Source organism: Eulemur rufifrons, chromosome 15 (genome assembly GCF_041146395.1).
Source record: "Eulemur rufifrons isolate Redbay chromosome 15, OSU_ERuf_1, whole genome shotgun sequence".
NCBI lineage: Eukaryota > Metazoa > Chordata > Mammalia > Primates > Lemuridae > Eulemur > Eulemur rufifrons.
In genome coordinates this window covers 2,380,495-2,403,992 of record NC_090997.1, presented here as the reverse complement: position 1 = coordinate 2,403,992, position 23,498 = coordinate 2,380,495, and the positions used below count along the sequence as shown (strand labels likewise).

Below are 23,498 nucleotides of genomic sequence, written 5' to 3'. Positions count from 1 at the left end.
GCAATCCAGGTAAACTTCCTATAGGAGGCAGCACAGAAGCAAGTAAAGGCAGTGGTCTGAGGCCCTCTGGACTGAGACCTGGGTGAAGGCCTCTTAGTGGCACTGGATGGAGAGGGAGATGGGTGCTGGAGGATTGCACACCCAGTCCTTGAGGAGGGTGAAGACCAGGGGGCTCATGTAGGGGTTTGGGGTGAGGAGATCCGGTGCCTGAGCTCATATTCATTTGCATTTCCCTCTCCAAATTCAGGAACTTTCTGCTACTTCCTTCCCCACTCCTCATCCTCAATGTTTCCCATGCAGAACAATAAAACAACATTTAGGGTTTTTTTTTGTTTTGTTTTTACATTTTATTATTAAAAAGTTCAAACATAGGGAGAAATTGAAAGAAAGACTTGTACAGTGAACATACCCCTGCCACCCAGATTCTACAATTAACATTTTTATTTGCTTTATCACATATCTATCAATCCATCTCATTTTGTAATATCTTTCAAAGTGCAAACGTCAGTACGTTTCGAATCTAAACCCTTCAGAAGCTTATTGACTGAAGTTCAGGATTTGTTTCCCCATTTCTCTGTTGGCCAGAGGAAGGCAAAATTTACATACAGTAAAATGCACCGAGTCAGTACTCGGTTTTAAAATTGCTTTGTCATCAAGGCTCTGGAGCCAGAGTGCCTGGGTTCAAATCCTGGCTCTGCCACTTGCTTGTGATCGCCACAAGTTTCTTAACCTCTCTGTGCCTCAGTTTCCTCTTAGGATTTTTGTCAGGATTAGAAGAATTATTAACGTGTGTAGATCAGTGGCATGTGCATGCTAAGTATTATAATTATAATCACGAGACACACAGAGATGTCATCAAGAAGGGGAGATCACCAGGGTCACCTCCAACTTCCTTAGACCTGATCTTTCTTCCCTCAGCTCCTCCTGTGCTGCCCTTCCTACCGTTCATTTGGTCCCTGCAGCTTTGGTTGCTCTTGCACTAATTTGTCCTTTCTTCCACTTATTCCTAAATAGTTCGTAAGCACCCACTAAGGGATGGGGCCCATTCCAGGCTGCAAAGCTCCTCTCAAGGGTAGGGTGTGCCTCATCCTCCCGTCTTCACTCTTAGTGGCAAGGGAGGGAGGCTCCATTTCCATCCCGCTTCAGTCAGCCGCAGTCAGTGGTGAGGCTGAGGCTGAATTCTGCCTTTCTCACCTCGCACAGGGGGCTAGAGGCCAGCAAGGAATGGAAGAGGTGGGGACCAGTTCTCCTCAGGGACCCAGCCATCCATTCCTCAAGATCCCAGTCCTTGTCCTCTCACTCCAGCCCTTGACCTCAGAGATGTGGACCAGCTCTCCCTCCAAGACCTACCTCGGGGGTGTAGAAAAATGCAGACCACATTGGAAACCTGGAGATCTGTGCTCTAACTACAGCCTTGCTGCCTGGTTTTCTGCAAGCTACCTTCCCTCCCCGGGCCTCAGTTTCCCTCCCTGCTGAGCCAGAAGATCTCTAAGGCTCCCTGAAGTTCTACCCTGACAGCCTGTTTCTCTACCCCAACTCCTTCCCCAATTCAGAGAACCCAGGCATCCAGCTGCCCCACCCCAGCTCTGGGTAAACAGGAAGCTGGGTGAGGGGAGCAGGGGTGTGTGGAAAGTCCCAGCCAGGTGTGTGGGTCTATAGGGACTGGGTGGCCCCACCCCTGAGGTATGAAAGCCCCCTGCCCTGGCCCTGGTTCAGAGTCTCAATGGGGGCACTGAGGCTGGAGGGCAGGGGTGGAAGGCCCCAAGGGAGGGGCTCCCTCCTGCTGGCTGTGGCAGGAGCCACTTTCCTGGTGACCCTGTTGCTGGCAGTGCCTATCACTGTCCTGGCCGTGCTGGCCTTAGTGCCCCAGGATCAGGGAGGTCCGGTGAGTGGCTGCAGCAGGCCCTGGCGGAGGGCCCATCTTGCCAACGCTCACCTCCATCTGGCTTTGCCTGTGGTCTTTTGCCTCATCTGCCTCAGCTGGCTCGGCTGTCCCTGGCGGAGACGTTTTGTCTCTTTGCTGACTCTTTTTCCGTGTTCCTGTGATGTTGTGTCCTGCTGTCTCCAAGCCCCTTCTGTCTCCTCTCCTCTTCCTAAGACACATGTGTCTCTCTGCCAAAGCTCCTGTGCCTTGCTTGCTTTCCCTTCTATGGAGATCTGTTTTGGGGCTGGTGCTGCTGGGCGAAACCCCAGGCCTGGAGCTTGGGTCCATTTTGGGAGGGGTGGTGCTAACATTAGCGGAATGTGAACTCTGGGCACGGTAACCCCACCCAACCAGGTAACAGAGACTGCTGACCCTGGGGCACAGGCCCAGCAAGGACCCCAGCAAGGACCCCAGCAAGGGCCCGGTAAGAGCAGACCATGTCCCCTTCCCGGCTCCAGCCCCTCAGGGACTCCCAGCTCCCGTCGGTGTCCCAGACACCCTCTTCCTTTAGGAGTGCAGGCTCCCCACCCCTGGGCATTGACACCGTGCCCTCTCAGGGCATGCACGGGTGCAGCCTGCCCCCAGTCACGAACTCTTCGCCCCTTCCAGGATTTCGGGAGCTGCCGGAGGAGGAGCCAGAAACAGATCTCAGTCCCAGGCTCCCGGCGGCCCACCTCATAGGTAAGGATCGCACAGACCTGAATAAGCGCTCAAGTAATCCAAGGGTGCCGGGTCGGGTCGCCCACAGGGTCCCTTGGCTCGGTTACTCCAGTGCTAAGTTTCCCAGCCGCTTCACCACCTCTCACCCCTAAAGTGCCCACCCTTCCGCTCGTCCCCGCATTGTAGCTTCTTCTTCCCTCCGGAGCAGGCAAACCCAGCCTGGAGGTCCCCAGCACAGCGCCCTGCACCCCACATCCGGGTGCCCTCAGCCCCCAACTCGTACTCACTCCAGAGATAGCGCCGTCACCCCTCCCCCCGCCCGGCTCGGTTCCTGCAGGCGGCTAAAAGCCGCCACCCTCTCGGAGGTCCCGAGCCCGGATGGCTCCCCTCGGGACCGCATTCCCCAAGAGCCCCCCGGCCCCTTTCTCAGCAGGCGCTTGGATGAAGGGGCAGGGGCTAGGCTGGGAGGCGACGAAAGAAGAGGCGTTTCTGAGGAGCGGGACGCGGTTCTCGGACGCCGAGGGGCTGGCCCTCCCGCAGGACGGCCTCTATTACCTCTACTGTCACGTCGGCTACCGGGGCCGGGCGCCCCCTGCCGGCGGGGGCCCCCAGGGCCGCTCGGTCACGCTGCGCAGCTCGCTGTACCGGGCGGGGGGCGCCTACGCGCCGGGCGCGGCCGAGCTGCTGCTGGAGGGCGCCGAGACGGTGACCCCGGTGCTGGACCCCGCCGGGAGGCAAGGGTACGGGCCCCTGTGGTACACGAGCGTGGGGTTCGGCGGCCTGGTGCAGCTCCGCAGGGGCGAGCGGGTGTACGTCAACATCAGCCGCCCCGACATGGTGGACTACGGGAGGGGGAAGACCTTCTTTGGGGCCGTGATGGTGGGGTGAGGGCCGCCCGCGTCCCTGCGAAAACGCCTGCACCGTGCGAGTGCGAGAACGCTGGGGCCCAGACAGCCGGGGCCCCACGGCAGCGGGGCAAATGTAGGAGCCTGGAAACTGACTTTGAGGCGGTTGAAATAAAGATTGCAAAGCTTCAGCGCCGCTGGTACAGATGCTGAGATGCTAGCGTGTCTTAATTCAGCGTGACTGCAAAGGTGTGCATTCAATAGTCTCTGTGGTTTTCTGGTTGCTTGAAAAAAGTCATAACACTGCGTATGGCCGTTGTTCCCAAGAATGGTAGTCTGCCTGTCCCTCCACCCGCGCCGCTGAACCGCCAGGCCCCAGCATTAATTAGTCCAACCAGAGGGTAGAAGGAAGGGGATCTTCTCAAACCCCCAAACATCACCAGGGCCACGTGGTCTCCACCAGACTGTGCAATGCTCTCTTTTCTCTTGGGGCCTTCCCAACAGTGAGAGGGGTCATTACAGCGGAAGGCAAGCTCTTCTCAGGAAGGCCCAGCCGCGGGGCAAACCCCCAATACTGCCGAGGAATGATGGAGAAATGAAGCACAACGGGGCCCAGTGTGCCCGAGGGCCCCTTCGCCCCCACCGTCAGCTCCCCTGGGAGGAGCAGTAACCAAGGCTCCGGGGGGCCTGAAGGGAGGAGGCTGAACCGGAAAGTAGGGGAGAGAGCTGAGGACAGGGGAGGAGAGTGTGGTGACCGAAGACACCAGGGAGGTCTGGGGAGGAGGAAAAACCAATGCCACAGGGTCCCCTCCAGGGTGGGATGGAAAGTCCTCATTTGTTCACACTTTAGGCCCCCCTTCCCAAAAGTGAGCAAGTGTGGGGCCCCTGGGGTGAGTAGTCCCCACCCATGACCCACTTTAAGCCCCAGGCTGGAGAAGGCACAGAGGGACCTAAGGTCCTATCTAGGTCACCCTAGTGGGTCACCCCACCCCAGCAGCATACCACATGGTTTTCCCCTGCCTGGCACCCCAGGGCTGGAAGGAAAGCCCAACTTTTTTTTTTTTTTTTGCACACTCTCAAAGATGGTAGAGAGTGGACTGTTCCAATAAGGAACAGTCAAAAGCCCAACTTCTTAGCCTAGTGCGGACTGCCACTCTCTGGGGCTCCATTTCTGACTCCTTATTTGCCTTTGTGTCCAGAGGGGACTTCCTGGGGGGAGTGGGTGCTTTTCTCTTTCTAGTTCAGCTACCGTACACCCCTCCCCTCATTCTCCATAGAGGCCAGTGGGACCAAGCTGGCAGGTGCGTCCTTCACCCACATCTTTTTTTTCCCTTTTTCTTGGGGGAAGTCCTGAGAACACATCTTATTCCTTGTTCTTTGCCTTCAGACTCTTCAATTTCAGCCAGTGAGAGCATGGAACGGCCAGAGCAGCTGAGGTGGATAAGGGAGTGAGCCAGAACTCACCGAGTGCCTGCCTGCCAAGTGGGGGCCAGGTGCACTCACAGAGCTTGGGTCTCCTGCTCTCACGTGGCCCGTGTGCAGTGGATGCTCCTATCTCCAACTGACAGATGAGGGCAAGTGCCTGGTTCAGGCTGCACAGTTAGGACAGGGTGATTTGGAGCCCAGACGCCAGTCCCTTGGCTGATTCAGGTGCCTGAGAATGTGGCTCCTCCCCAGCTCACTCAGGCTGCAGCGGCAGCCAGCCGGAAATCTCACCTGAGCGGCAGGACTTTCCCAGCAGGGATTGGAATTCCCAGGGTTGGAAATTCCCATGCCCTGAGGGAGAGGTAATTAGGTTCAGGCTCCTGTTTCCTGGGGAAGGGGGTCTATTCCACTGGGCTTTGTTTATGTAGGGTCTCCTGGCCCCTAGGGGTCTAAGGAAAGGGCCTGAGTCTGAGGGATCTTAAGCCCTTGAAGAGAGAGCTTCAGGGAGCTTCTTCCCACCCCCAAGGAGAGGCAGATGTAGAATTAACTCCAAGAAAGACCATGTTTCTTTCTTAAGCAAACTTTTATTTCTCGCCACTGACTAGTAGGGCGATTACAGACACGACTCCCCTGGGGAGCAGAGGTTTAGCGATGTAGTGACAGACAGTCGGTCACCAAATCAGCATTATTTAGACAACTGGATCAGATAAATATGTTTTTAAAACACAAGCAAAAAGAGGCACAGAGGCCAGGAGGCCAGGTGGGAACAGCCTATAGTTCAGCTCTGTTTTCACAGAAAACACGTCTGAGACAAGGCAGCTCCTACATCGGGTCCCCCAGAATACTCTGACCTCCCAAATAAATAATTCATCAGTAAATAAATAAATAATAAATAAATAATAAATAATCGCGAGTGCAAATATAAATAGAGGGGGCTGGCCCCACGAGGAGGGCTTGGCTCCATATCTCAGAGAAGAGTCTAGAAACATCTGAAGAGACAAAGGCTTGAGGTCCACCCATGTCAAGTTCAAGATGAGGTCTTCTCAAGGGATGTTCTAAAGTGTTCTGGCCAGAATCAAAGGCTGCCTCGTCCCCAAATTCCAGATGTCCCAGGTTGAATTCAGGGATCAAAATCTTAGGTCCCTAGTGAGTTCTGGAAGCTCCAGTTTGAATTCTTGGTGGTGGCCCGTACTCCATTGTCTGGACCACCCATGCCTGCATTCTAGATTTCTAAGTGGTGGTGGTGGTGTTCAAAGTTCTAAGCTTGAGGTCCAACCCTGAGCCCTTAATTCCCTTTCTAAGCCAGAAGAGGATGAGGGAGTCTTGAGGGAGTGGATAATAAAGAAATCGGAGAGGGTGAGGCGTCAGGGAAGGATGATGTCCGTCTCACTCACAGGGCAATGATCCCAAAGTAGACCTGCCCGGACTCGGCGAAGTCGAGATAGTCGGGTAAATTGATCTCAGCACTGAGCCTGTCACCCTTCTCCAGCTGGAAGACCCCTCCCAGGTAGATGGGCTCATACCAGGGCTTGGCCTCAGCCTCCTCTGCGGTCTCCCTCTGGCAGGGGCTCTTGATGGCAGAGAGGAGGTTGACCTTGGTCTGGTAGGAGAGGGCGAAGCGGCTGATGGTGTGGGTGAGGAGCACGTGGGTGGAAGGGCAGCCTTGGCCCTTGAAGAGGACCTGGGAGTAGATGAGGTATAGCCCGTCGGATGGCACCACCAGCTGGTTGTCTATCAGCTGCACGCCGTTGGCCAGGAGGGCATTGGCACGCCCGCTTATCCACTGCAGCTGTGCCTCAGCTTGGGGGTTTGCTGGAGGGAGGGGGAGACGGAGGGAGACGTGAGTCAGTGGCCCTGTCTGTTCACTCTCCACATCCTGGTCCTCAAGTTCTGCCCACCCTCACATCCGGTTCCTGTCCCTCTGTCTGTCCGCCCACATCCCACCAGGCCCTGAGGTTCTGAATATTCCCCGTAAGGCCTGTGCTGTTCCTCCACCCTCCCCTTGAGCTGAGTGAGTCCTTCTCACACTGTCTCCAAGGCTTATCTACCCTCACCCTGCATGCGCCCCCAAATCCTAGCCTTCCAAGACCTAAGACATGTCCTCAGAGCTCTTACCTACAACATGGGCTACAGGCTTGTCACTTGGGGTTCGGGAGGACGATCCTGAGGAGGAAAGAGGAAAGAAAAAGCTGAGACCTTTCAACTTCCTAGAAAATATTCCTGTACTTTCACCTTCATTCCTCCTCCCCAAAATCAAAACACTAAATTTCCCCCATTGCTCCCATCCCAGTACTAACTTCTCCCCCAACCCAAACCCAGAATCAGGAGACACTTACTGAGTGTCTGGGCCAGAGGGTTGACGTTGATTAGTTGGAGGCCACCGGGGAACTGCTGGGGAGAAGGAGAAGGATTAGCGTCAGAGGGAGTCACCCCCGAAGGAGAAACAGCCGCGGCTTATCAGGCGTGTGCTGTCTGCCCTGATACGTCTGGTTTTCTCTCTCCATTCGTCTGTCTGTTCATCCATCTGTGCATTCAGCAGCTCTTTCACTAAGCGCCTTGCCCTACCAGACACCCTGTCTCCGTCTTTCCTTATCTCTCTCCGCCTCATCTCTCCAGATCTCTTGCATCTCCCGCATCTCTGTCTGTCTCACCATCTTCATTCACAGCACTGGTGTCTTTCCCATCTCGCTGCTCACACCCACATCACTCTCCGCATCTCTCTTTATAGGCATGTATCTGCTTGCTCACTCACTCGTTCATTCATTCACCCCACAAATACTTAGCGGGCACCTTCCACCTGCAAGACATCCTGTCTCCCCATCTTTCTCTCTCCTCCCTGTCTTTCTTCACGTTGCTTTCTGCCTCCCCATCTTTCTCCACGTTTTTCCTCCCCATCCCTCCCCAGCAGCACACCCCTTTCTCCCACCCCTTCTCTCTAGTTCTCTTTCTCCCCCACTTCTCTCTGTGTGGGAGAGTGGGTGCAGGCTGTCGGGGCACTCACCTCTTCCCTCTGGGGGCCGATCACCCCAAAGTGCAGCAGGCAGAAGAGCGTGGTGGCTCCTGCCACGAGCAGGAAGGAGAAGAGGCTGAGGCATACGCAGCGCCTGGAGCCCTGGGGCCCCCCTGCCTTCTTGGGAAGCGCCTCTTCGGCCAGCTCCACGTCCCGGATCATGCTCTCTGTGCTCATGGTGTCCTTTCCGGAGGGAGATGGTGGAGCCCTGGGGCAGTGCGTGTGAGAGGGAGACAGCCTGCCTGGCTGCTTGTCTGGGGATATGGCTCTGAGGGCTACTTCCAGGGGGTCTGGAGTTGCTTCTCTCCCTCCTGGCTGGGCCCCTGATGTCCTCGCTGAGGGAGCTTCTGCTGGCTGGGTGTGCAGCCAGCTGCCTTTATATGCCCGCAGAGCAAGAGGAGGGCGGGGTGGGGTGGTGGGGAAGGCACTTATTCAACCAGCGGAAAACTTCCTTGGTGGAGAAACCCATGAGCTCATCTGGAGGAAGCGGTAGTGGGCCCTACACCTTCTGTTTCAGTTTCTTCTCCGTCGCGGGGGCGGAGATTTGGAAAGTTGGGGACACCCAGGCATCGAGGATACTCCCCACCCTCCCCACTTGGATTCTGAGGCGGGCTTCCTGGGCCCGTCACTTGTGTGTGTGTGTGTGCGCGTGTGTGTATGTGAGACCCTGGAGGTTGCACCCCATCCCCCCGCCCCACGTCCCCAGTGCCTATTGTCTCCATTTCTTTTGGGGACCAAATCTGTGGTCTGTGTTCCTCTGATTTCCAGACAGGAGTCCTATGGGGGTAGAACTAGAAATGGGAGGGGCTTTAGAAAGCTGAGTCCCGGAGGCAGAGCAAACGAGGTGGGGGTGGTGTGGGCGGTGGGGGGAAGCTGTGCTGGGTCCTTAGCCTGTGTCTGGGTCCCTGGAGGGAAGGGAGCTGGGGGCAGGGCAGCTTGACACTGGGGGCATGCCTGGGCCTCTGGAAGGGCTGGGCGAGGGTAGCAGGGACAAGCCTGGGACAGCCCCAGGGGAGTGAAATCAGCCCTGGGAATGCACAGACCCCACTGGGACAGACCTTCTCCTTTCACTCTGGCCTGGGACTCACGCTGCTGGTTTCAGTCTTGCCTTCCAAGGAACTCTCAGGTCCTTGGTTTCTCCTCGAAGCCCTCACCTCTCAGAGCCCCAGTGTGTGGCCATGTCTGCCCAAATGCACCCACATCTAGTTCTGGAGGCCCTTTCACCCCTCAGAGCCCTCTGCTTGGCCATGTCTTCCGTGGGGGTCCCTCTCCTCCATCCCTGTAGTCCTGGCATTCCTCTCACTTTTGCTGTGGTCACGTCTCCCCAGAGGTCTCCTGTAACTCCCATTCCATGAAGCCTCCACATGTGGCCAGATCTCCCAGGGCCCCTGGACCCCACCCCTCCAGACCCTAGATGCCGCTTTTCCCTTGTCTTCTCAGCTCATCCTTCAGCTCCCTGCAGCTGTCTGGCTGTCCTGCCCCCTGGAGCTCCCTGCGCCCCTCCATGTTCTGCCCACAGCTCCTGTCTTCTCCAAGGCCTCCGTCCCTCCCTCCCTTACAGAGACCGGGAAATTCTCTCCTCCCGGACAGACAGACATAAGCCGACAGCATTTCAGAGAAAAAAGCTTTATTGGGCTTCATCGAGGTGCAGAAGCCTCCGCGTGGGGAGTCTGGCCGTGCAGCGCGCTCAGGGCCTCTCGCAGCCCCCGAGGGCCCCGCGGTCCCTCACGCCTGCTTCCCTCAGTCAGCCTCGTGCCGCTGCCCCTCGCTCTTCATCTCCCGGGCCTGTTTCCTTCTCTCTCTTTTGATGTCCTTCTACTAGTGCCCTCTCTCCATCCCCTATAAATAAATAACTTAATTTCCCCCTTCATAAATAGCCCCCCAAGCTCCCCCACGTGCCTGCTCCTCCTCCGTGTCCGGGCCCAGGCCGCGCCTCACTGGCGGGACACAGCTCTGGGCTGGGAATTTCTAGGCAGGCTTGAAATCCTGGCTGAACATGGGGGGATGGTGGCTCAGAGAGGTGCGGCTCCCTGGGGTGCCTAGAATTCCTTCTTTGAGAGCTCCAGGTGACTTGAGTGGGGGAGACTTGAGACTGTTGGATTGGTCGAAAGAGAGGTGGTGGTGACAGTCTGTAAACAGTCAGAATGGAGGCAAAACGGGGGGGAAGGCCTTGAAACCAATTATTTTTTCTTTCTGGATTTTTCCAAGTTCTACAGAGCAAAGGCTCCAAAGAAGACACTACTGGGGCTGAGGAGTAGGTGGGAGACGCCGTCTGTGTGAGTGGACAGCTGGTCTCCCTGGGTGAGCAGGAACGCGGCCCCGTGGTACATCGAGTGCAACCAAGGTCCCTGCGGCCCTGGGCACACGGTCTTCTGGGCGCTGAGGAGAGGCACGTGGAAGGGGTACTGGGAGGAGAAGAGCTGGACCTCGTGGGCCAGGTAGAGCGGGGTGGGGGTGGCCTCGGGGGGGCAGGCTTGCCCAGAGAAGACCACCTGGGAGTAGACGAAGTAGATGCCACTGGCAGGGACCAGGAGGGAATTGTTGCTCAGAGAGAAGCCATGCTGGAGGAAGGCACGGTCTGTGTTTGCTCTCCAGTGTAGTGAGTCTTGCTTGCTGGGGTCTCCTGGGAAGAGCCACAGGGGGTGGGGGTGGGTCAGAGATCTGGGTCAGAGGTCTCAATCCCTGAGGGAGCAGGGGCTGGACAACTGAATTCCTGGGGGATGGTTAGGGGAGGGGTGAGAGTGGGCTGCCTCTGTTTGGGGGGTGGGGCAGGTTGGGGGAAGCGGGTGGATTCTTGTGTCCCTAAAGGGGGGGTAGGAGGAGAGCTGGGGGCTACATGTCTGGGAGGTTCAGGTGGATGTTTACCGATGAGGTGAGCGGCAGGTTTGAGGGTGCCGTGGGTGAAATGCTTCTGGGGGTGCTGATGGGCAGTCTGGGCAGCTGAAGGTGCGAGGCCAACACCAGGCAGCCCCTAGGAGAGAACAGAGTTGAGGGGGGCTCTAGAGCTCAAGATTCAGCTGGGCCAGCCCAGCAGCCCCCATCCTCCTGCTGCCTCACCTGGGTCCCAGGCGGCAGGGCCAGCAGCAGACCCAGAAGGAGGAGGCGGAGGGGGGTGCCACGCACCCTCGGGAGGTAGCGACGTCCAGGTGGTGTCATGGGGAGAGAACCTGCAGGGAGAGAGACAGTGAGCGGGGCGGGGCATGCTGCGGAAGACAGACCTCCCGCCCCAGGAGACGGCCACCCAGAGAGAGAGGGGCGACAGACAGAGAAGGGGACAAAATGCACACAGGGAAACCCCGAGGTGAGCAGAGGGAGACAGAAAGAGAGACAGGAAGGGAACAGAGAGGGACTGTGGCAGAAACAGAGAATGTGTGACAGAGACAGACTGACAGATGGAGAGTCAGAGACAGGGAACAAACCAAAACCAAACCCACCAAGGCCCCGGCCCAGGCAGGCCAGGGGTCCAGGCAGAGGGGCAGGACACCTCAGGGCAGGAGTCCGAGCCACGGGCAGGCCAAGGAGATGGGGCAGGAGAGTCTTACCTGCTGTGCGGGGCCTCTGGGCCCGGACGCTTGGGTCCCTTTATAGAGGAAGCGGCAGTGGCAGCGTGGCAGGCAGCGGGCGGGTTCTAGGTCGGGGCTGGGGCCTGGGGAAGCCCCCAGGGCTTAGAAGATGGTGCTGTTTCAGTCGAAGGCAGGAAAGGCTGAGGCCTAGGAGAGAACCACAGGCTGGGGGCTCGGGCGACTGAGTTCTGGGAAAGGGAGTGGGGTCAGAGGAACCGTGGGCTGGGAGGGCCAGGGAGTGGGGTCAGGCTTACGTGTTCCAGAGAAGGGACAGCCAATTCGGGGAGGAGAGGCTGAGTGAGCGGCTGGGGTGTGGGCTGGAGGCCCAGGTCCCTGAAGAGCGATCATATATAACACTTCTGCACCCTCGCCGACTACAGGCTTCTCTCTTTGCCCGTTTTCTTCTCTTGTACCCCTGTCCCCTGTCCCAGACAACTCAAGTCACACTTGTACTCGTCCCAGTATGTGTACTTTCCAGCTCATCTGGCAGATTTCGTATCAAGAAGTTCCTTTATATACCTCCTTGCCTAGACATCCTGGTGTATGTATGTTGTCCTGGTGAAAAAAACTATGTGTGTGTGTGTGTGTGTGTGTGTGTGTATGTGTATATTTATTTATTTTTTTTGAGACAGAGTCTCACTCTGTTGCCCTGGCTAGAATGCCGTGGCGTCAGCCTAGCTCACAGCAACCTCAAACTCCTGGGCTCAAGTGATCCTTCTGCCTCAGCCTCCCGAGTAGCCGGGACTACAGGCACGTGCCACCATGCCTGACTAATTTTTTTCTATTTTTAATAGAGACGGTTCTCACTCCTGCTCAGGCTGGCCTTGAACTCCTGACCTCAAGCAATCCTTCCACCTCAGCCTCCCAGGGTGCTAGGATTATAGGCGTGCGCCACCGCACCCGGCCAGAACACTATATATGTGTGTGTGTGTGTGTGTGTGTGTGTGTCTATATATATATATATATATATATATTTTTTTTTTTTTCCCCCCCAAGATGGAGAGGTCTCACTATATCACCTGGGATGGTCTCCAACTCCTGGACTAAAGCAATCTTCCTGCCTCAGCCTTCCAAGTAGCTGGGACTCTAAATGAGTGCCACCATGCCTGGCTTGCTGAAAATATTAATGGAGCCCCATTCTGCTCTCGAAAGTGTCCTGATTTGGAAGATAAAGTTTTTGGTCCCCTTGCCCAGAGATGATGCCATGCACTCACGTATGGTGAGGCCCCATCCCACTCCCGAAGGGTGCCCTCCACCTCATCCTGACCTCAGGCAGCTCCCACAGATCAGATTTATGTAACCCCAAATAAGCACAGACTCCAGGGTCAGTGTAGCAGACAACTTCAAAGTTCTCTATAGTGGAAACTTTAGAATTCCACACAGCAGGGGTTTAAGGGTGGTGACCTAGGGTGGGGTGGGGACAGCTAAGGGACTTGTCTTGAAGCTGCATTTGCAGTGCCAATACACCGTTTTAAAATTGTTCAGGGCTGGGCACAGTAGCCCACATGTGTAATCCCAGCACTTTAAGAGGCCAAGGTGGCAGGATCCCTTGAGGGCAGGAGCTCGAGACCAGCCCGGGCAACATAGTGAAACCCTATCTGAACAAAAAATAGAAAAATTAGCCAGGCATGGTGGTGTGTGCCTGTAATGCTAGCCACTTGGGAGGCAGAGCGGGGAGGATTGCTTGAGCCCAGGGGTTCGAGGCTGCAGTGGCAAGCTGTGATCGCTCTACTGCACATCAGCCTGTGCGACAGAGCAAGACCCTGTTTCTAAATAAATAAAATAAAATAGTTCCTTTTTATTGATGTATAGCTTAGGTACAGTGAGATACACATCTCTTTTTTTTTTTTTTTTTTTTTTTTTTGAGAGAGTCTCAATCTGTTCCCCAGGCTAGAGTGCCGTGGTGTCAGCCTAGCTCACAGCAACCTCAAACTCCTGGGCTCAAGCGATCCTTCTGCCTCAGCCTCCTGAGTAGCTGGGACTACAGGCATGTGCCACCATGCCTGGCTAATTTTTTCTATATATTTTTAGTTGTCCAGCTAATTTCTTTCTATTTTTAGTAGAGACGGGGTCTCGCTCTTGCTCAGAGCTGGTCTCGAACTCCTGAGCTCAAACGATCCACCCGCCTCGGCCTCCCAGAGTGCTAGGGTTACAGGCTTGAGCCACTGTGCCCAGCCCTGCACACCTCTTTTTTTTTTTTTTTTTTTTTGAGACAGAGTGTCGCTTTGTTGCCCAGGCTAGAGTGAGTGCCGTGGCGTCAGCCTAGCTCACAGCAACCTCAAACGCCTGGGCTTAAGCAATCCTACTGCCTCAGCCTCCCGAGTAGCTGGGACTACAGGCATGTGCCACCATGCCCAGCTAATTTTTTTTTTTCTATATATATTTTAGTTGTCCAGATAATTTCTTTCTATTTTTAGTAGAGACGAGGTCTCGCTCATTGCTCAGGCTGGTCTCGAACTCCTGACCTTGAGCGATCCACCCGCCTCGGCCTCCCAGAGTGCTAGGATTACAGGCGTGAGCCACCGCGCCCGGCCTCTGCACACCTCTTAAGTGTGCAGCTGATGAATTTTCCACGTAGCCACCACCCAGCTCCCCATATGTTCAGGTCCCCAGAGGTTCCCCCTCCTCGCTGATACCCTCCAAAGATAACCAACCACTTTCTGACCTCTATCACCAAAGATTAGGTCTTCCTGCTTTTGAGTATCATATACATGAAATCACACAGAATGTGCTTGTTTGTGTTTGGCTGCTTTCAGTCAACATTATGTTTGTGAGATTCACCCATGTGGTTGCATGTATCAGTAGTGTTTTGTAAAACTGTGATGTAATATTCTATTGTATGAACATACTCTAGACAACAACATTCTTCTGTTGATGGGCATTTGGTTTATTTCTAGTTTTTGGCTAATATGAAAAGTGTTGATAAGAACATTCTTATATAGGACACAATTTTCACTTAGCTTGCAAGTCATAGGTTTTAAAAAAAGTTTTTAAATATTTTATTCACTTTTCATGAGTTCGAGATGATACCAACTGGCCACCTCAAATATTGTTATTACTGCTATGATATTGTGATTTCACTTGGAGGGTTTTAGAGGGGCTGGTGCCAGGGGCTGGTGGTGACCAGAGCGAAGCCCACTGTTGCACGGGGCACGCCAAGGCTTTCCTTAGGCACAGGCTCCTGAGTGGGCTTGGTGTTCTAAGGCACGTGAGCAACATTCCAGGTGCACACCAGTCTTAGCTATTATTTCTTTTCATTCTGTAGAGGCAGAAAGCGGAGATACCTTTCCTCACCCATCATAAGGGTCATGGCCCACGCTCCTAACAAAAGACAGGTTAACAAGAGAAAAGCATAACAAATTTATTTAATCAAAGTCTAAAGTGACACTGGAGCCTTCAGAAATGAAGACCCAAAGACCCAGGGAAAACTGTTTTTATGCTTCGATCTGATGAAGAGGCCGGGCACAGTGGCTCACACCTGTTATCCTAGCACTCTGGGAGGCCGAGGCGGGAGGATCGCTTGAGCTCAGGAGTTGGAGAATAGCCTGAGCAAGAGTGAGACCCCATCTTTACCAAAAATAGAAAAAATTAGTCGGACGTGGTGGTGTGCACCTGTAATCCCAGCTACTTAGGAGGCTAAGGCAGTAGGATTGCTTGAGCCCAGGAGTTTGAGGTTGCTGTGAGCTAGGCTGACGCCACGGCACTCTAGCCCGGGCAACAGAGTGAGAGACTCTGTGTCAAACAAAAGAGAAAAGATCTGATGAAGAATGAACAGCCCTGCAGAAATGTGACTGAACAAAAAAGGTATAATCTAATGAGGGGGGAACCCAGCAAGGCCTGTCTGTTCAGATTTTTCTTGGTCTCTCTGTGTAGCATTCCTTCCTCTGGGGTATAGGGCAAGACCTCTCCTGGAATGAGGGTCTCATGACCCACCATTAGACAAGGTAGATCAGAGAATTTCTTTATAGTTAGGTCTTACATGGAAAAGCAGGGAAAAGTTAAACTAACATTTCTAGGTCTTATGGATGGCTTTGTGAAGGAGTTGTTCTAGCTTTTATGACCTGCCTTGGGGAAAAGGAGTTCTAGTTTCTATGGCTTGCCTTGGGAGGGGACAGGGGAGTAAGAGACAGGAGGGCAGGAGAAAGTCAGAAAGACCCTGGTCTGAGGCCTTCCAGTCTTGGTTCGTGCACAGTACTCAGCAGGCCAAGGCGCTACACTTTGGGGTATCATGTTCTGAGCCCCAACAGTTCTCATTCCACCTCTTTAGCTTTCTCTCTACTCCACAAACACTTACTGAGCACCTGTACAAAGCACTGAGGATACAGATATGAAAGGCGATCTCCTGACCTTAGGGAAGTCAAGGACATTAAAGTGAGATTCAGTTCCATGATAGCAGGCTTACGGCAGCCTGCTCAGAAAAGCCACTGAACCTGGCCCAGGGCAGAGGTGATGGGGACATTCGTTGTAGAGGCAGAGAGGACAGGAGGAGCACTCTGGATGAAAGGAAGAGTCTGTGCCAAGACTGGAGGTGAGAGAGAGCGTGTGTGCTGAGACGTGCAGCTGGGCGCAAGTGCAAGGAGCAGAGGTGAGGCAGGGGGTGAGCTGAGAGCATATCCCGAAAGGTTTAAAAATCCAGAAAAGAAGTTCGGATTGTAGAAATATGATGGGGAGCCACCAAAAATTTTAAGCAAGAGAGAGACCCACCTAGTATGGTATGTTAGAAAAATGAATCTGGAAGATACATGAAGAGTGGATTGGGGTTTGGTGCTTAGGGGACTGGAGGGGAAACGAGAAGCAAGGAGACCAGTCAGGAGGGTCTTGCAATAACCCAGCACGGAGATGACAGGCCCTGCATTAATATCAAGGCAGCAGCAGGAGAATGGAAAGGAGAGAGAGTTTCTAGGCAAAACCTACGTGTCCTGGTGGCTGACCAGATATGATAAAGAGAAGTCATGGATGCCTTTTTAAAATTTCTTGGTCTGTATCTTGTTTTTTTTTTTTTTTTTTTTTTTTTCTGAGACAGAGTTTTGCTATGTTGCCCAGGCTAGATTCAGACCCTTGGGCTCAACTCCTGCCTCAGCCTCTTGAGAAGCGGATTCTCCAGGCGCACACCACCGTGCCCCGCTCTTCTTGTTCTCCTGATCTCTCACGCCAGCGTTGCTTTCCCTGTGGGCCGTGGCTCCTTTCTTTTTCTCTGTGTCCCTCTTTATCTGGGGGGCCTTTTTCCTTCCTTCCTTCCTTCCTTCTTTTTTTTTTTTTTTTTTTTAACAGAGTCTCTGCTTTGTCGCCCAGGCTAGAGTGCTGTGGCATCAGTCTAGCTCACAGCAACCTCAAACTCCTGGGCTCAAGCGATCCTCCTGCCTCAGCCTCCCAGAGTGCTAGGATTACAGGTGTGAACCACCGTGCCAGGCCTTTTTTCCTTCCTGTTGTCTCTTTCTGTTTCTCTAATGCTATGAGCTGATGGACCGAGAGACCCCAGCTAAGCTACATTAAAATATAAAATGTTCTTGCAATTAACAGTGAGAAACAGAGAGAAACTTAGGTCCAAGAGGAAGACCAGGACACTGAGGCACAGAATGGGAAGGCAAGAAGGAGTGAGAGGGAGACATGAGAGACAGAGGAAGGAAGGGCGAGACCCGGCTGAGGCTTGGTGTCACGTGCGTTCACAATGTGCTGAAGGATGCTCCTTGCGATGGGCCAATCTTGGTTTCAATCTCAGTTTCAGAGGTTGTATGAAATTTGGTTTCTTTCTTGGGGAGGCCAGCAGTTGGTTTGGGGCTTTCCCTGGGTGGGAGAACTGATGACTGGAGTCTTGTGCCCCAAACTCAGGGAAATACATTCTCTGTAGTGCTCTCTGTGGAGAAACTAGTGAAATCTCTGAGGTCTCCAGATGAGGCTGAAATGACATTAGCCTCAAACCTGAACTCAGCCTCAAAACCTACATTGGGATTTATTACCAACTTTGACCCTAATCCAAATTTAACCTCAACTCAAATCACAACTCAAACTCAACCCCAACTGTAACCCTAACCTCAAATCTAAGCACATCCCAATTAGTAACCCCCCAGATAAAACTTACCGTCTACACCAACCCAATGCAACCCTGTTTCTAGAGCTAATCTTGAAACCAACTTATCACCACTCCTGACATGAAACTTAAATCTGACTCTAAATGTACGTCCAATCTGAGCCACAAACCTAAAGTTGAACTTTATCCTGCTCGACCCCTTATTCATCCATCCCTGCATTTAGCAAGTATTTCAGTCTGGGTGTGGTGGCTCAATGCTTGTAATCCCAGCACTTTGGGAAGCTGAGGTGGGAGGATTGCTTGAGGCCAGGAGTTCAAGACCAACCTGGGTGACATAGCCAGACCCCATCTCTACAAAAAAAACGTATTTGTTGAGTGCCTACTATGCGCGGAGCACTGTTCTAGGCAGTAGGGACATAGAGGCAAAGGAGTAAGACAAGGTACTGGCACTTGTGGAGCTTATATTCCAGTGAGACAAGACAGAAAAGAAATAAACTGAAGAAATGAACACATGGTGCGATGAGAAACTAAGGCAGGATGATGTGATAAGAGTGGCGGGGAGTTACTTTTAAATGCAGTAGTCGGCAAAGTCCTCTCTGAGTGAGTGAGTTGCATTGAAGCTGAGACCCCAGTGACAAGAAAGAATGACCAGGTGAGTTTGGGAGTAAGGCAAAGGAGCAGCTACTGCCAAGGCTGGAAGGTGGAACCGACTGGAGGTGGTGAAGATAGAAAGCAGGTCAGTGTGGCTGGAGCAGAGAGTGAGGATGGGGGAGGGGTGGGAGATGAGGCCAGGGAGGGGGCCGGGGCCAGATCACGCAGGGCCATGCGAGGAGGGGTGAAGCATCCAGATTGTATTCAACCATGGGAAGCCTTTGGAGGGAGGGTGTGTGTGTGGGGAGCGGGGGAGTGGGGAGGACAATGAGGGCAGGGGGCAGAGAGACAGAGATGCGTGGAGGTGATTGGATTTATGTTTTTAAAAGATCACTGTGGCTCCTGTGTTGCGACTGGCTGGTAGGGGCAAAAGCAGGGACACCAGTTAGGAGGCAGTCGCAGTAATGCTGAAGAGAAGATGGTGGCAGCCATGGAGGTGGAGAATAGTGGGCAAGTTTGGGCTATATTATATATTTCAGGGCTAGAGTCGACAGGACTAGATGATGGGTTGATGGATGGGGGAGATGTGGAGACTGGGGGAGAAGCAAGATTCTGATGGGTGGGAGAACCACAAGTTCTATTTTTTTCTTTGTTTGTTCTTAGAGCATCCACTAGGAAAGAACAAAAGTTCTATTTTGGGTGCGTTAAGTCTGTTAGACAGACATATAAGTGGAGACGTCATTTGGCAGTTAGATACACAAGTCTGCAAGGGCAGAGCCAAAGAAAGAAGATTGGGAGTTGTCAGCATGAACAGAATGTTTACGGCCATGGAACTGGAAGCGATACCTTATCTTGTGTATGAGATAAGATCTCGTTGAGGTATCTATGTTTTCCCTCACAATGAACGCAGTGCATCTTCCATTCTGAATTCCAGAAGCAACAATCTCTTGCTCCCAGATGCAAAACCTTCTAGACTTTGTTGCCTTCTCCTGAATTCTCACTGGGATGCAACCTCCCTGGATTCAGTCCCCTACCCCACAAGGGCCCTTGTCTCAATCCATTTCACAATATTCTGTGAAATTCCACATATATTCAAATCTTTTATTCCATTTTTGAAAGCATCTTCCTCTGGGCATTTTGAAACCTGGCTTTCCCCTAATGCTACTTCTCTCTTTGGTGAAGGCTGATCTTTCCTTGACATCCATCACTAGGGGAATGAGGGCAGAGAAGAGAGGTCATTATTTTCTTCTCTCCCCCTGCACCATTTGCTACACTCTTCCTGTCCTCACAGCACAATCTTCTCCATCAACATCTGTACTATGTTCTTAAAAACTTGTGTATGCAGCTCGGTTTTTCTCCATATTTTCTCTCCTACCACTATCATCAGTGACTTCACAACCACACAGATCAGGTGAATCTTACTCTGGCCTCTTGGTTCTTCAACTATCTCACTTCAACGTCTTTACAGCCTCTTTCTCTGCTTCACTTTAGTCATCCATGAGTAAGGTTGTATCTCGAACCTCAGCATCATTTGGAAGGGCTACGCTTTCACGATCTTGGTGTTTTGTTTTGTTTTTGAGACAGGGTCTTGCTCTGTCGTCCAGGCGGGAGTGCAGTGCACAATGATAGCTCACTGTAACTTCAAACTCCTGGGCTACCTTCCAGGTCTTGAACTCTGAATTTTCCCTCTCTTCACAACCACTCACTTTTCACATCTCACTTTCTCCCTCCCATTGAATCAGTTCTTTATTCTCACCAAGACTTCCAGCTTCTTCTATTTCCTGGTTTTCCTTGTAGATTTGGTTTAACACGTACTGCCTGGTCAACAATCACAACTACATTTTTACTAGCATTTTAGTATCTCTTACCTGCACGATGTTCTACCAAGAAGACCTTGAAAAACTTTACTTGGATAAACTCAGTGGTCTCATTCTTGAGCCTTTTCTTAGGCTGCCAAGCATCGCAGGAGGGTCGTGTCACTGTGAGAGGCTAACCCTGGCCATCTCATGTCAGAGAGTCATCAGTGTTCCTTGACAAAACTCTTACAAAAGCCATTCCTTGTGGACTCCCCACTGCACTCCTGCACGTGGTGTTCTAAATCTCCACGCCTTCTGCGCCCTTCACCCTACCTCTTCACTTTCAGCCGCTGATGCTGTCATCTATTTTATTGAGCTTAAAGCCATCCGAGGTGGATCTCCTCACTTCCTTCTTTTCCCTCCACTTTGCTATTTACAGTTCATCTTTCTTTTCTTCATCTTTTTTTTTTTTTTCAGTCCCTGTAGAGACTGTCAAAAAAGTGTCAATGCCGGCTATATTGCAAGTCGTCATGGTGGGGTTTTGGTAAAAGTTTTCAATTAGCAATAATCGAGCCTCGAATAAACCCATTGGCTACAACACTGCCACTGCACAAAGCTTTTTCTTTTCTTCTTGATTCACAGAAGTACACTTTCTTCTTTCCAAGGCTGATCCCTTCATCTGTACTCTATCCCACGTCCTGTCTTTAGTATATTCTTTCACCCCTCTTTAGTTTTTGAAGGAGGAGAGTGAGGGGGGGTTCACTCACTCCTCTTTTTTTTGAGAGTCTCACTCTGTCGCCCTGGGTAGAGTGCAGTGGCATCATGGTAGCTCACTGCAAGCTGCAACTCCTGGGCTCAAGCGATCCTCCCGCCTCAGCCTCCAGAGTAGCTGGGACTATAGGCACATACCATGACGCCAGGCTAATTTTTCTATTTTGAGTAGAGACGGGTCTCACTCTCACTCAGGCTGGTCTTGAACTCCTGAGCTCAAGCGATCCTCCCACCTTGGCCTCCCAGAGTGCTAGGATTACAGGCGTGAGCCACCGCGCCCGGCCCCTGTTTCTTATATTTTCAGTATTTTTGTCCCTTCTCGCATCTTCCCTTTATTTTATATTCTATTTCTTGAAAATAAACCAAAAACTCCTTCCCTGGACTTGTTCTCCCTCAAAATATTCATTCCATCTCTCACCTTTCCTTTCATGTGATGTCTCAAAAGACTAGCCCCTTTACTACTTTTTCAGGAAAATTTTCAATAAAATTTTCCTCATCTGTGAAATCTGTGGGTAGAACTAAGAGATGACTCTTATTTACTTCTGTATTCACCATTCTCTGACTTTGCACCCACTGCCTCCTTCTCCTCACCTCCCACTCATCCCGCAGCCTATGGAAAGTGATTTCTGTCCCTCTATTACACGGAAAGTGTTTTCTCAAAATTTGTAAGCGTCTAGTTCCTGAGCCCAAACAATCTTTCAACCCTTACCTACTAGACCTCTTTGAGGCCTCAGACGTGGCTGCCCAGTCTCTGCTTGGTGTACAGCCCCCATCCCCGCCACCCTCTTTCTCTGTCCCCTCCCCATCTCCTTTATTGGTTTTCTTCCTTTGACCATCCTCAGGGCTCTTCTGGTCACTCCACCCTCTCTCTTGAGGATTCTGTCCACTCAGATGCTGAGCCTCTACTGGGAAGGGAACGATGCCCAAATCTATCCCTCCAAACTTCTCTCGAGCTCCAGACCTGCTTGCTGGAAAACTCCATGTGAGTGTCATGCTAGCACCTCAAACTCAGCAAGCCTTCCTTCAACACTTTATTACTCTAAGCAAGTGCACCGCAGTTATTATATATAGTTACCTGTATATTGTCTCACTAGACTGCAAATTCTATGAGGACAGTGACCTTATCGCTTACACCTATCGTCTAGCAGTGCCCTGCTCCTAACAGGTGCTTACAAAAAGTTTATTAATTGAATGTCCGAAGTCAAACTCTTTATCTTTCCCTTCAGCCATACTTCTCCTTCTTGGTTTAGGGCATCACTGCCCTTCCAATTCCCTTGGCTCAGAACTTGGAGTCATCTAAGACTCCACTCTCTCCACTCCCACCATCCAACCAGTTGTCATGTTCTAATGTCCCCTCAAGGTTTATATTATAAAATCTTTTCCTTCCTTTAATGCCATTTGGGGTTATTGGGACTTAAGTAGAAGTATTAATACATGAGTTTGGAGTTGGATGAATTGAATGCTAATTTCACTACTTTTTAGCTGTGTAGCTTGAAGTAAGTTACAGTATGTTTATGTGCTTTTATTTCCTCATCTGTGCACTGGGGACCCACCACCCACCTTTTGGACAGATGTTAACAGGACTCCTGATATTGGGAAAAGGGCTAACACATAGTAAGTATTCGAAAGACGATGGCCTTCTCTCTTTACGTCTTTTCTGTACTCCCGCAGCACCGTCCTGGTCTCCCTCTTCTTCACGGCTGTCGCAGTCCAAAGCCCTGACCTTGGCATTCTGTGGTCCTTTCTTCGCCACGTGCTCCCTCATACCCGTGCTGCTTCCACCTCGGGCACTCGTTTTCTCTTGGCCATACGTTCTGGCCGTCAGCGTCTCTGCCCCAGCCATTCTATTGACCTAGGGAGCCTTCCCGTGCCCTCCACCCACTGAAGTCCCCCGCATTCCCCAGAGCAGGTTCAAGTGCTCCTCTCGCGCCTCAGAGCCTCTCGGATGCTTTCAGATGGGATTCGCTCCCCCTTTTCTGCTGACCGTACCCTACTGTGAAGGTTACTCCGCATGCCTCGAATCAGCTAGCTAAGCATGGGTCTGCCTCCCTGTTGGACTGCAAACTTGAAGCAGCGTTTGAATTTATCTTCGGGCTACAGGATGCTCGGTTGACCTACACTGAATTGAGTCTTTTCCAGATCCTTTTCCTAACTTAACCCAAACCTGCCCCACCCCAGTCCCCAAAATGACCCTCTTCAATCTCACTGTTCTCTTTCCCAGCTGTTTCTCCAACTGAACCCCAACGGCACCCTCCACTGAGACTCAGCTCCTGGTCCCAGCTCTGGAGAGCAGAGATATACCTCCACCGCCCCAGGTTTCTTGGCAGGCACTGAGTCACCCCTTGGGGATCCCTGGCCCCACTCCCTGCCCCCACCACGGTGGGCAGGATGCCTGCTGCCTGCCCCAAGGGGTCGGAGGAAGCCAGGGCCTCTACGGCTCAGTATTTTTATCAGCCTAGGAAACAAGAGACACAGAAGCGGAAACCATGTGGTCAGAGAAAGTGAACAGCCCTTATCTCAGGGGAACCCCCACCAGGACTGGGGGCCAGACACAGGGCGGGGGGGACGTTGAGAAGAGAGTGGTCTGAGGGCCCAGGTATCAGGGCTTATTCTGCTTTGGTTTTATGTCGCTCTTGCAGAAGAGGAAATGATATGTTTAAAAACCAGAGAGAAATCTGCTGGGTGGAGGAGCCAATCTGGACACCAGAGCTTTCTGCTGCTTCCCTCTCAACCCCCAGCGAGGGATCCTAACCCAAACTCCCCCGACTGCAGACCCGGGCCCTTTGCATGCCACTTCCGAAATCTCTGGCCCGTGAGAGGAACCGGATGCCAGGGTTGCTCACAGCTTGAAGCCTCTTCTCTGAATCACAGCAGCTTCTTCTCAC

At 52.5% G+C, this 23,498-nt stretch overlaps 3 protein-coding genes and 1 non-coding gene across 6 annotated transcripts; 1 reads left to right on the top strand and 3 right to left on the bottom strand.

The window, feature by feature from the left end:
* The first annotated feature begins 1,685 nt into the window (after positions 1-1,685).
* Positions 1,686-3,632, top strand: LTB (lymphotoxin beta). 3 transcript variants are annotated; one of them, XM_069488299.1, is made up of 4 exons: positions 1,686-1,885; positions 2,279-2,348; positions 2,534-2,605; positions 3,018-3,595. In XM_069488299.1, the coding sequence occupies exons 1-4, from the start codon at positions 1,724-1,726 to the stop codon at positions 3,470-3,472; spliced, it is 759 nt and encodes a 252-aa protein (XP_069344400.1). In that variant the 5' UTR covers positions 1,686-1,723; the 3' UTR covers positions 3,473-3,595. The 3 variants fall into 3 exon arrangements, with proteins under 3 accessions (XP_069344400.1, XP_069344402.1, XP_069344401.1); XM_069488301.1 differs by lacking the exon at positions 2,279-2,348 and having other exon boundaries at positions 3,018-3,632; XM_069488300.1 differs by lacking the exon at positions 1,686-1,885 and having other exon boundaries at positions 2,236-2,605; positions 3,015-3,595.
* A 2,612-nt stretch (positions 3,633-6,244) lies between these two features.
* Positions 6,245-8,041, bottom strand: TNF (tumor necrosis factor). The gene is made up of 4 exons (XM_069488163.1): positions 7,856-8,041; positions 7,191-7,242; positions 6,970-7,017; positions 6,245-6,666 (listed from the first exon to the last, which is right to left on the bottom strand). The coding sequence occupies exons 1-4, from the start codon at positions 8,039-8,041 to the stop codon at positions 6,245-6,247; spliced, it is 708 nt and encodes a 235-aa protein (XP_069344264.1).
* Positions 8,042-10,074: 2,033 nt separating this feature from the next.
* On the bottom strand, positions 10,075-11,020 carry LTA (lymphotoxin alpha). The gene is made up of 3 exons (XM_069488497.1): positions 10,922-11,020; positions 10,730-10,835; positions 10,075-10,487 (listed from the first exon to the last, which is right to left on the bottom strand). The coding sequence occupies exons 1-3, from the start codon at positions 11,018-11,020 to the stop codon at positions 10,075-10,077; spliced, it is 618 nt and encodes a 205-aa protein (XP_069344598.1).
* Positions 11,021-20,319: 9,299 nt separating this feature from the next.
* LOC138396087 (U4 spliceosomal RNA) lies at positions 20,320-20,460 on the bottom strand. The gene has a single exon (XR_011235572.1). It is a non-coding gene; the product is annotated as a U4 spliceosomal RNA (small nuclear RNA).
* Positions 20,461-23,498: the final 3,038 nt, after the last annotated feature.